Below are 12,582 nucleotides of genomic sequence, written 5' to 3' on the forward strand. Positions count from 1 at the left end.
CGTTGCCCTGCCCTGCCCTGCTCTGCCCTGCCCTGCCCTGCTCTGCCCTGCCCTGCCCTGCCCTGCTCTGCCCTGCCCTGCCCTGCTCTGCCCTGCTCTGCCCTGCTCTGCCCTGCTCTGCCCTGCTCTGCCCTGCTCTGCCCTGCCCTGCCCTGCTCTGCCCTGCCCTGCTCTGCCCTGTCCTGCCCTGTCCTGCTCTGCCCTGCCCTGCCCTGCTCTGCCCTGCCCTGCCCTGCTCTGCCCTGCTCTGCACTGCACTGCCCTGCCCTGCCCTGCCCTGCTCTGCTCTGCCCTGCCCTGCCCTGCTCTGCCCTTGCCTTGTCTGATGCTGCCTTGGCTTGTCTTGTCTTGTCTTGTCTTGTCTTGCCCTGTCTTGCCTTGTCTTGGCTTGGCTTGGCTTGTCTTGTCTTGTCTTGTCTTGTTTTGTTTTGTCTTGTATTGTCTTCTCGTACCTTGTCTTGGCTTGTCTTGTGTTGTGTTGTGTTGTGTTGTCTTGTGTTGTGTTGTGTTGTGTTGTGTTGTCTTGTCTTATCTTGCCTTGTCTTGGCTTGGCCTGGCCTGGCCTGGCTTGGCTTGGCTTGCCTTGACTTGGCTTGGCTTGTCTTCTCTTGTCTTCTCTTGGCTTGTCTTGCCATGTCTTGGCTTTTCTTTTCTTATCTTGTCTTGTCTTGTCTTGTCTTGGCTTGTCTTGTCCTGTCCTCCTGTCATGTCCTGTTTTGTCTTGTCTTGTTTGGTCTTCTCTTGTGTTCTCTTGTCTTGTCTTGTCTTGTCATGTCTTGTCTTGTCCTGTCCTGTCCTGTCCTGTCCTGTCCTGTCTTGCCTTGTCTTGTCTCGTATTGCCTCATATTGGCTTGTTTTTTCTTGTCTTGTCTTATCTTGTCTTGTCTTGTCCTTTTTTGGTTTGCTTTGTTCTGTCTTTTCTTGTCCTTTCTTCTCTTGCCTTGCTTTGGCTTGGCTTGGCTTGGCTTGTCTTTTCTTTTCTTGGTATGTCTTGTCTTCTCTTATCTTGGCTTGTCCTGTCTTGTCTTATCTTGTCTTGTTTTGTCGTTTTTTTTACTTTGTCTTGTCTTGTCTTATTTTGTCTTGGTCTTCTTGTCTTGCCTTGCTTGCTTTGCTTGGCTTGGCTTGTCTTGTTTTGTCTTGTATTTTCCTTTTTTTCTTTGCTTTGTCTTGTCTTTTCTTGGCCTGGCTCTTTGCTTGGCCCTTGGCTTGTCTTGTCTTGGCTTGGCTTGAATTGTCTTGTCTTGTCTTGTCTTGTCTTGGCTTGGCTTGGCTTGGCTTGACTTGGCTTGGGTTGGCTTGGCTTGTCTTGTCTTTTTTTGCCTTGCCTTGTTTGGCTTGTCTTGTCGTGTTATTTCTTGTGTTATCTTGTCTTGTCTTGACTTGTCATGTCTTGTCTTGTCTTGTCTTGTCTTAGCTTGGCTCTTGGCTTGGGTTTCGGCTTGACTTTGCTTGGCTTGGCTTGGCTTGGCTTTGCTTGGCTTAACTTGTCTTTCCTTGTCTTATCTTGTCTTGTGTTTCCTTTTTTGCTTTGCTTTGTCTTGTCTTGTCTTGTCTTGTCTTGTCTTGTCTTGGCTTGGCTTGGCTCTTCGCTTGGCTCTAGGCTTGGCTCGGCTAGGCGTGGCGTGGCTTGGCCTGGCTAGTCTTGTCTTGTGTTGACTTGCTGTGTAGATTATGCAGACTTTTTGTACACGCAGAATCGTTTGAAAGAAAGGAAACCAATTGATGTTGGATTATCACTCTATTAGTATTACTTACCTCCTGTTTTCATGTCACAGTAAGCAAGCACGGTCTTTGCAATGTCGAGGAAATACAGCCAGTACATGCCGTCAACCGCGTATTCTCCTTCACTCGCCTTGATTTCTTGGCAAGATTCTGCGGGCATTTCCGGAATAGTGCCGACGCGGACTAGGGAAAAGTAAGAGATTTGTTGTCAACAAGAAATGATCCTTGGGATCTTCAAAAGGTAAAACGAAAAAAGTCTGGTTAAGTAAAGAACTGACAATCGTAATTCAAAAACGTCTAAAATGACCACTATTAACTGACAGGGATAGCAAATTCTTGTCACTACTTTAAGAGTCATCGTCCTGTTAATTTTGTAAATGTATTCAATACAATACTGACGAGAAAAATATTCATTTCATGCCGAACATTTTGTTGAAATTGGAATAATTACCTGGGACTTCTTTCTTACTTAGTCAAGCTTTCTCCTAAAGAAAATGTTTACTCGGAGTGAAATTTTGGCAACAGTATTCCATAAGAAAGCCATGATACGGAATATCAATATTAGTTCTACAAAAATAAGCGTGATAAGTAAATGAATGTGAGTAATGAGTTTAATGTTTCGGTCACGTTAAATTACCTCTATTCATATCTCGTTTGAAGTAATATCTGTCAGAGTTGGGAACGAAGTCTTCAGGTCTGGCTTCCTTGGTACGGTTGTTCAATTCACACATTCCTTGAGAAATGACGAAATTAAAACTTTGGCACCTAAAGTCACGATAACATTCCCGCAGGCACACATCACCGAGTGATGCTCCCATGATATTCTTGAAGATATGTCGCCGTAGCATCATTCCTGAGATGGAATATTCAGGATCACCGCTACATTCCTCAACAGCTGATTCAACGAACGATTGCTGACACAGCAAAAATACAACTATGAGGTTGACGCACTGTAAAGTCATCGTTTTTGCTGACTCTCTCTCTCTCTCTCTCTGTTATGGTTAAGTAATACCCTGTAGTCCTGTAGATTAAATTGTTGAAGATAACACTAATAAATCATGGGAATATGACATATATTTAGGTAAAAAATAGCTGGTCTGAAGTTAGTGGCAAACCTACCAGTGACATGACGAAAATATTTCGAATTTATGGAGCTCGTTACGTCGATCCGTTAGATCAGCATGAACATACTGGAAAATGACGTCCTTGTACTTTTTGTCGTAGAAATAGTCGAATGGAAATTAATGAAAACTAGAGAGAAATGTCTGGCCTGCATATGTGAACCGTTAACTTTGTTGTTGTCCAAAACCATTAGAACTCATTTGTTGGAGTAGATTCTTAGAATTTAGTTTTCCGAAAGCAATATCCCAATGTTCACGATGGGGTGCATTTTTAGTAACTGACTGATAATTATTGAAGTGGAAATTTTAAGAAGAAAGAAGATGCTGATAACACACAGTCTTTGAACTGCCTCAGTGAGGAAACATGAAAGAAAGAAGATTTTGCTGAGAAGGGAAGAAAATCGAATCCATTTAATTTGTGACGCTTTTTTAGTTTGTGCTTTTTGTTAACTACAACATGTGGTTATAGAAATCTTTTTTTAGATCGAAATCACGTTATTTTAAAGGCTAAGGTCTTTAGGGAACATCTTCTTCCTTGCTCAGTGGAATGAAAAGCGAATCAAACTATGTTGTTATCGTTGCATGCTTTCAACATTTAAAATCCAAATTCTTTAATAAGAACCAGAAGAACTTCTTTCCTCAGTTTTTTTCTTTTCTTTTGAATTGCAGAAGTGACATTGAAAAATTATTAATTTAAGCCAAACACGATAGAAATACCTCTTAGAGGCAGTGTATGCGATTATGCTTAACCGTTTTTTGACATTTTTATGTTGTCCAAAGAGTTTCAAAGAAGGAAAAATAGAACTACGAAAAAAACACTGATTACTGCCTGGGTACAAATCTATTCATCTGCTTGGATATTTAACTGAAAATGTTATGATGGAGGCCAAAGTTTTGATAAGGTAAGTAATTGCATTAAAACCGAACATTCAAAACCACAATTTCCCTTCGGCCGACGGGTTGAGTTTGTGATGTAAAGATGCTAGGACACGTGTGCTATGACTTTAGTCATGTATCTAAATGATTTATCTAAATGCTCCGCCATTCTTGACAAAAGTGAAAGCCTTTGACAATAGACCTCTTTAGCTTGAGCGGCTTGTTTTCATATTTCAGACCACTCTTGGGAATTCTTGCTTTCAAATAGTCGCATTTATACGAATGAATAATTTTAAGATGGATAAAGTAAAATTCTCTAGAGAAAATCACGTGGTCTATAATGGGATAGCAAGCCACCTAAGGTAAAGAGGTCTATTACTTACTAGATGCGATGGAAGTCTAAGTACCCGCAAAGAAAACTGATGTCTTTATTTTTAAAGAGCATTCGCTTTAGATTCAAATTTCGTATACGGAATAGCAAAATTTATAGTAAGTTTTGGAACACTTGTTAACATAATAAAACCGATTTTCCCGCTTTTTATCCTTTATCTCAATAAGGTAAACTCTGGAGTAAATGAAAGAATATAGTACGTGTATGGTCCTGATTCTAATTTGTACCCTGTTTTTAATTTTTTAGACTGCTAAAAATCTTTTGACACGCAATGTTGTTAGGAGATCCACTTTTAACCTGCTTTGTGGTTTGCATGGTACGTGTTTCTGTTGACTAAATGAAAATAGCAGTTTTCGATTTACTGAGCATTAAAACCATTTGACAATTGTCTATCACATGCGATTGAATTTTTTACTTAAGAACTCCAAAGTGTGTTGGTGATTTTGTGCTCCAGGAGTAATGGTTTTAAATTGAAATTGCATTTGCAGAATATAAGAAATCTGGAGTAAACTTTGGAACACATCATAACCAATTTAAAATAAGGAATAAATAGGCTTTATCGATAATAAAAAAGTTAGAATATAAGAAGGAAATTAAAGAAATTTAGTATATGTCGACGCAATTTAAAAGCAGATCTCAATTACCGAGCATTGAAGGACTGATTCAGGGTGACACAGGAAAGTTACAATTTCAGTTCCTGTAGTTCGAGTTTCAAGGCTACTTTTTAAAGAACCGCCAGATCACTTATGTATACAAGCGTTGAACATTGGAAATAAATTCCAGTTAGTTATGGTTTCTCTTTTGCTAACCGACTGAATTTGAAGTTGATACCATGAAACGCTCGGTAAGCATTAAATCACAGCCAATGTTTGTCCTAAAAACATTCCATTTTCCAGTTTTGGGTCACAAGCGACAATAAATAAAGTTATGCTTTCTTTCTTCCTAAATTACATCGATGAATTTGATGTTAGAAAGCGTTAGTTAGCGTTTGCTGAGCAACTTTTGTCCTATGTCGACGTTATTACACTCAACGTGCAACATTGTTTCTGTTCAAATCTCTATGCACGTTCCTGATTTCTTTATCTTAAAATGCTGTCATTTCTACATTTACCTTCTACACTTTTTTGGGGTCCATTAGGCACTATTTCAAACTTTCATTCGCTCCTTCCGCCTTTACAGATGTCTTCAATTTGACCGATAACGTTTAAAAACTAGCGGCGGAAAAGGTTTACAGCTGCTTCATTTTTTTGCTTCTGTTCTGCTTTATTTTTCTTTCTTCTTCTTTTTTTGTGTTTCTTTCTTTTTGGTTTGACTTTTTTGGCTTTATTTCCTGTCCCTTCTTTAATAAAACTGACTTTTTTCGTGTAGTAATCGAAAATTGTTTCTCCCGGTGACTTCACGCAAGACATCTAAGCAAGCAGGAATTGTCGCCATAACCTTAATGGTATGGAAAGTACATCTAACATAAAAGATTCAAACCTTCGATCTTGTGCGGATTCCTCCTGCTTGCTTTAGAAATCCGTCAGAACTAAAAATCGCTGTACATTAACGGCCTATAACATGCAAGTAAGTTTACCTATTTCTAATAAATTATGTAGTCTATCTAATGGCTGTGCGGTAGGATAGTCGACTACATGCCAACATAAAAAACGAAGACGGGCTTGATATGGACGAAACTCTAATTTCAAGTTTAGTAGACTTCAAAAGAAGGATATTTATTCCGAGATGGTTCATAGCACATTATGAGCTGAACGTTAGCAAAACATATCACAATGTTTCCCTTTTGGGAATGTTGAACTGAAAAGAATTGCCGTTCCTGCTGCTGTAAGAAATGAGAACTTCGACATTCTTTTAATTATAGCCATTAATTCTTGGCAGCTTGCGAAAACTGCTAAGATTTTACTTATTAATCTTAAACGGAGGTTTTGGCTTTGCATCCCGAAGTTTAAACATTCTTAGAAATCGTTGAAGACGATTGGTGAATATCTACACTATGGTAAAAAATAATTTGGTCTGACAATTAATTACCCGTTCCCACAAACAAACGTTCGCAATGTAACGTATGGAGAAGGGAATGAAATTCGGCAGCTGTTGGCGAGTCACTCAGTTTTATTTTACCAGCTCTAGTACATCCGTCTACTATGCATATAAATTTTGGAAAATATTTTGCAACTTGTGAACAAACTTGCCTTGGAGTCTTTAATGGTAGATATCTTCTGCTTTCATCCTTGTTAGTCGTTGCGTATTAAATAATTTGAAACAACTTGTGGAAAATAAAGCTTCTTGATCAATGAAATGTCATAACCGATAATTTTCAGATAAATTGTAAAAGAATCTATTATTTTAGATACCATTGCTTCAACGATTTTAAAGTTAAAAGAGTTCTTCGTCAGTGTGGGCCTTGAACGAACGTTCGCCAACAACAATCCAATCCCTAACAAAACGGATGGAAACAAAACAAAACCAAAGTGGCCAAGGGGAAACAAAGTTTAATCCGCGAACAAATTACTCAGGTGGGTAAATCCGAAATTTCAAAACATCGTTCTGAAAGTTTCATGTGCGTCCTTAAGCTTGGTGATTTAACAGAAAGATATCATCCAGTGAAATGAGACAAAAAAAAAAAGGAAATGCATCATCGGTGCTTTATTTGTCCTTTCGTCCAGCTGTTAAGGTTAATTCATGAAACCGCCAAATTCGAGTATACTAAAAGCTACAGCTATAGTGTAGCTATGATGTCGACGCGGCTATGTTGAAGTTGAAAGAACTCGTTGAGATCTTCAAAGAGTACCAAAGTGGGAAGAACAGAGCATAAAATATTGATTACTGCAGCGATTCACAGATCTTCGCATTTATTTAGATATTTCACGTAATATTTTATTAAAATTCTGGAAGTCTCAAAAATTTGAAACGGCAACTACCCCTCTGCTTAAAGGTTGAGTTCGGGATGTGAAATATAGAAAATGTTTGCTACGTCTTTAGTTATATGTTTAAATGTCCCGCCATTATTGGAACAAGTAAGAAGATCAGAAAATTCCGTACCAGTTGCGATTAAAATTTTTACATAAGCACCTGCAAACAGAATTGATACTTTTACATTCAGCAATATCGTTCTGTATTCAAATTTCGTTCGCAGAATCGAAGATCATCTGTAGTAAACTTTCGAACACACGATAAACTATTTCAAATGAAAAACAACAGGTATTTTCAATACCAAGACTAGTCAATAAACAGAGGAAATGCATGCATCGATATGGTTGTATAATATATACTTTTGTATTTCCGTGTGTAAGAAATCTGTAACCTATGTTGTTGCAATTTAAAAGCAGCTCTCAATTACCAGTCATTAAAGGATCAATTAGGTGACACAGCAAGACTGAATTTAAGTTTCAACACTACTTAAAAGAAAAGTAATTCCGACGAACTCATGTTTGTATACAAGTGTTGAACATCGGATATAAATATTTGGATAAGTCATGTATGCAAGAAAATTCTCAAAACTAATTGTAGACGATTTTTCAGTTACGTGACTTGGAACAAAAGCAACCGTATATATGAAGTTGTGATTTCTCTTTTGTTAAAAGATTGGATTTGATAAGCATTTCTTGACTCATTCTTTAACGACTTTTATCCTATATCGAGATCATTCTGTCTCAACAGTTTTTCATTTTCCAGCCTTTTTGTGTCAAAAGCGACTGCATGAAGTTGTGATTCCTGTTTCGTTGGCTGAGTGAATTTGATGCCAGAAAACGCTAGAAAGAATTTGCTGAACAACTTTTACCCTAGTTCGAGATTATTACATTCATGCAGCATTTTTCCATTTCCCATTATTAAAACTATTCATTGACCCTACAAGCTTGTGCGCGTAGAATGAAGGCTCAAAGGTAGCCTTTGTGACGTTTCTGCGTGAAGCAAGAAAAACAGTAGACGTCTTAACTCAGGCTGGCTCAAAAATGATTGCAAATTTCGACGTCCATACAAGTTTAATCTGACAAAAATATAGCATTAACGTCGAAAACTACACAGAGTTGCCTTCTCATAGCTTGCGGGCTCTTTTAGGTTAGATTAGAAACAAAATAAAACAACGGCCAAATATAAGAAGAACTACATAATATGGTCGTAATAAATTGATCTTATTTGAATCTCCATGTTAGGTATTCTCAGAGATTCCTGGTATTTGTGAATTTTCCTTTTACGTTTGTTGTTATTCCCAGAACGCACTTTCTGTTAGAGGCAACCCGCTTCTTACGCCTTTATATTTTAACCCTTCTTGTAGAGAACAAAGCTACAGTTACAAAGATTGATTTTCCTTAAATTTTCGCTTTTGTTTGACTTCGTTTTTCCTTTGCATTTTTTACGCTTCTGTTTGTTTTGTTTTTCTCCTCTCTTTACGAAGAAGATCGTAAATTACATATTTCCAAATTTAGTTAAATGACCCAACATCGAACTATAAAAGTTGTTAGACACTATAACGCTATAACTTCTAGGGTATGAAAACTACAGCTAAAATAAAAGATTCGAACCTTATTGTCTGGATTCCTCCTCCGTGCTTTAGATGGCCACGACGACTGAATATCATTGCCTATTACCGTCATGTTACATGTTAAACGGAATGCAAGTGTGTTTACCTATTTCTAATCAATTATTTACTCTAATGCATGAGTGTGTGGTAAAATCCCTGACTACAAGTCATCATAAAAACGGTAACTTGATATTTTGAAAATATGGATGTAAACTCCAATTAAAAGCCCCAATTAAAAGCCTCGTGAATAAACACTGCAGTTAGAGAGTCACTCTGGTTTATTTTGCCACGTAAATTTCACAAAATACGTTTCAATTCCTGAGAAAACCTTCCTTGGTGACTTTACTGGCTGATATCTGCTGTTTTACGTTTTGTTTTAAAATTGTTTATTGTGAGGAGGGTCTGGATGGGAAGGGGGATTGAGAGTTGTCAATTAAATTTTTGGCCATTTTTCAGTTTTCGGTGAAGTGGTTGTTAATAATTAACTAAAGATCTTAAATGGCTCAAACCTTTCCCAGCTGACTCTCTCCCTTTTTAAAAAAATATGCATATAATTAAATGCGAAACCCTTGTTTTCTTCAAAGTCTTTGTTTTCTACTTTTCATCATCATAACAGTGATGAGAGCCTTTGGTCAGTTGTCAGTAGATCTAACTATAAATGTCAGTGGTCAATTCACGTAGGGGCCAAACCACCCCCCTAATGTTTCATGAAGGCTATATTTGCTTGGTTCATATACTTCTGAACAAAGTTTGGCAGATGAGCTTTCTTTGTTCTCCAGTTTATTTTAATTTGGAAGTTAGGACAAAATGTCAGATTATGACGTCATAATTGATGACGTCACCAAAACGTGCTATAATTTTTTGTAAAATCTGATGTAAAGACTTTGTCATTGGAAAGGCCTTGACTTGAGGAGTAAAATGCCGGAAACCGTTTTTTGCTATAATGATTATGTTTTGAGATATGGTAAATTAAATACTTTTTTGTTGTCCTCCCCGGAATTTGCTTAACCATACTGTCCTTCTTAAGTCAGTCTCTCTGGTTTATTTTTTTCAGTTTTATTCTAGGAAGGCTAATAATCTAGAAAAATAGATAGCTTGATGTTGTCAAAAATCGTATGGTTTTAGAAATTTGATTTTCGGCTTTGTTAGGATAGTATTAACAGTAAAAAAACGGGTGACGTCACAGGTTATGACGTAACAAAACTAATTTTAACGCAATAACACTAGAGGGATAATTTTTTATTCAGATTTTCTTCTTTATTTTTGCTTTAGTCATCTGGCACATCACATGTGCAACATAGCTGCATTTGCTGGAACAAAATTACGGCTCCAATTTGGGGATTTTTCTCAAGGGGGGACTCCATATTTTGCAGAGGTATTTTTCATACTTAAAAATGCCATATTTCATTCAATTTTTGTGATATGGACAAAATTCTCTCAGGTTTCAACTCCCCTTGATGTGCTCTTTCGAACACATTGTAAAAAACATGCATATTAAAAACTTCAAAAGTGGCAAAAAACATGACGTCATCACTGTGACGTCACAACTTTGACATTTACTGACATTTTTCACGTAAATATAATTGGCAGTAGGTCTCCTGCTCATCTGCCAAGTTTGGTGTAGAAAGAGTCAATACTTTTCAAGTAATGCGAAATAATGTGAAATACCCAAGAACTGACGAAACATTTGGGGGGTGGTTTGGCCCCTACGTGATTAGATTTTCGGGTATTTGTCAAGTTTTGGTGGAAAATTTAGATGCAAATAGATAATGGCATTCCAGAGAAGTCTAAAAGCAGGGCATTACCGGTTTCTTGACAATTATTAAAAGCATGGGTGCGCGCGCGTAAACAACTGCAAATTTCCAATGACAAAATTCAGTCCGTGCAATTTTGTTAAGGCGTGAAGTTTAATAATACGTAGAGAAATCATAGGAAACCGTTTTCTTCCATTATTCGCTCTCGATTTCATTGAGGTGATAGATGATTCACCTCATAGAAAACTCGAGCTCCTAATCTAATTGTTAAATAGACATTGTCGCTATGAGCGTCGCACGTAAATGTAATAGCATAACTGCATTCGCTGCAAATCACCCCTTGATTGAGAGTCCATATCTCTGCTATTGTAACATGGCTTGGTTGAGTTTGCTCTTTGCATGCCCTAGTGCTTGCTTCTGTTTCGGTTCCATGCATTTGCATGCGGTGTAGGCGATATATAATGACAAGGAAGGAGTTATGCCAAAAGTTTTACAGAGTCGAATAGAAGGCAGTTCCCACGTGGTCTAGAATTCCCTATAAACGGCTAATATTTTCAGAGTATTTCTGTTAGATCGGTTTTCGCACGCTTTAGGTGGTTAACTTTGGTGGCCATCTTGCTTGCGTTACGTACAGTACCTGTTGTATTTTTAAATTAGTTGTATTATTAGGAAAACATGGATATACAAGTTTTAAGTCTAACTTTTTAAAAGTTTTTACAAGGGTTATCATGGCATGCTCCCTTGCACTTTAGCTGAAGAGTTCATTGTCTACGGCATCAGATCTTCTTCAAGACTGAAGCATGGGCTTATAGGTCCGGTAATACGGGCAACATTTTTCTTCAACTTGTCTCGCAACATTGTTGCATTGCAAGTTGAAACCCTCTGTTGCACGTATTACCACATTTGTGACCAGCTTGTCTCGCAGCAAAATACAGTGTTGCAAGTCTGCAGAAATCTGCGGGTGTAATTGGTTAATTGTGTGTAAAACAAGATGTCTTCGACTTCTGGCCGTGATTTTCTCCTTAATTTTCCGTGCCATCGAAGTTCTCTCAGTATGAAGCTCAGTGTCGCTTCAGATAGCTAGGCGAAAAGTTGTATTTTTGGGACAGCTCTTCCAAGCCCTTTGCCTTTTTTTCCTGCTTAGCTTGTTTTGAAAGCACAAACGAGGAGTCCCAAAGCCTATGATAGCCCTCGAGGTCTTTGTACAGGAAAAATTTATGACTTTCCGAGAGTTACTGGTCTACTTCGAATTCGGGCTCGTCTTCACCGTCCGGCATGTTTTTTATTTGCCGCGTTGCCGCGCTTCGCGACAGCCTATCACAAGCGTTGAATTCAAATTTGTTGCGAGACAAGTTGTAGCTTCAGTGGTAATAGGCGAATCTTTGCTGACGTCATTGTTTACATTTTTCCTCATTAACATACGACTTTGCGCATAGAAGGCATCATGCTAGACACGATTTTACTAAAAAAACTTAAAGAGCTTGTGGAGCTTAGTAAGTGGCGAAATTTTTGGCTCTTTGGGTGTAATACTCGACGAGAAATTGGCTTTCAAAGACATCAAAATTTCTGTGTACCAAAAGCGCTAATGAGCTCACACATTCTTTGTAAAATTTTGAGCTTTTAGACCCTCGTCGCACAAAAAGTATTCAATACATCGCGCTCAAATTCCTTGGGACAGTTAATCGTGTTGTGCCCTTTCAATATTCAGTATTAATCTCTTTGTAGCTCCATCAGAAACTGTATCGCCTATGGTAATAAGGCAAATATTGTAAACAAAGATTCTCCTATACGAGCAGCAAAACTAAAATTTGCTGCAGAAAGTAGAACTCGAGTCTACTTTGCACAACACGTTGCCTCAACTTGCGACACTGTATTTTGCTGCGAGACAAGTTGGTCACAAACGTTGTAATACGCGCAACAATGTGTTTCAACTTGCAATGCAACAATGTTGCGAGACAAGTTGAAGAAAAATGTTGCCCGTATTACCGGACCTTATAGCTCCTAGTTTTGCCTCCAAATATGTTCAAAACTCCATTTCCTATATAGGGGCTGTCCTCTGGAACGCTATAGGAGAATCTGTTTACAATATTTGCCTCATTACCATAAGCGATACAGTTTCTGATGGAGCTACAAAGAGATTAATACTGAATATTGAAAGGGCACAGCAGGATTAACTGTTCCAAGGAATTTGAGCGC

The 12,582-nt window shown here is 38.1% G+C and overlaps 2 protein-coding genes across 2 annotated transcripts in view; both read right to left on the reverse strand.

Annotated features, from left to right (window-relative positions):
- LOC145496206 (uncharacterized) overlaps positions 1–12,582 on the reverse strand; it is a 43,646-nt gene that overhangs the window by 13,292 nt on the left and 17,772 nt on the right. The gene's annotated exons all lie outside the window — the stretch shown is intronic.
- On the reverse strand, positions 1,471–2,699 carry LOC145496254 (uncharacterized). Its single transcript, XM_081475951.1, has 2 exons — positions 2,363–2,699; positions 1,471–1,908 (listed from the first exon to the last, which is right to left on the reverse strand). The coding sequence occupies exons 1-2, from the start codon at positions 2,685–2,687 to the stop codon at positions 1,751–1,753; spliced, it is 483 nt and encodes a 160-aa protein (XP_081332077.1). The 5' UTR covers positions 2,688–2,699; the 3' UTR covers positions 1,471–1,750.

This window comes from Orbicella franksi, chromosome 8, assembly GCF_964199315.1.
Source record: "Orbicella franksi chromosome 8, jaOrbFran1.1, whole genome shotgun sequence".
NCBI lineage: Eukaryota > Metazoa > Cnidaria > Anthozoa > Scleractinia > Merulinidae > Orbicella > Orbicella franksi.

Bases quoted from the DNA above. Each gene is read 5' to 3' on its own strand.
- LOC145496254 (XM_081475951.1), bottom strand. From the start codon at position 2,687: ATGACTTTACAGTGCGTCAACCTCATAGTTGTATTTTTGCTGTGTCAG. The intron at 1,909-2,362 runs GTAATTTAACGT...ACTTTTCCCTAG, and splicing joins CAAACGAGATATGAATAGAG to TCCGCGTCGGCACTATTCCG.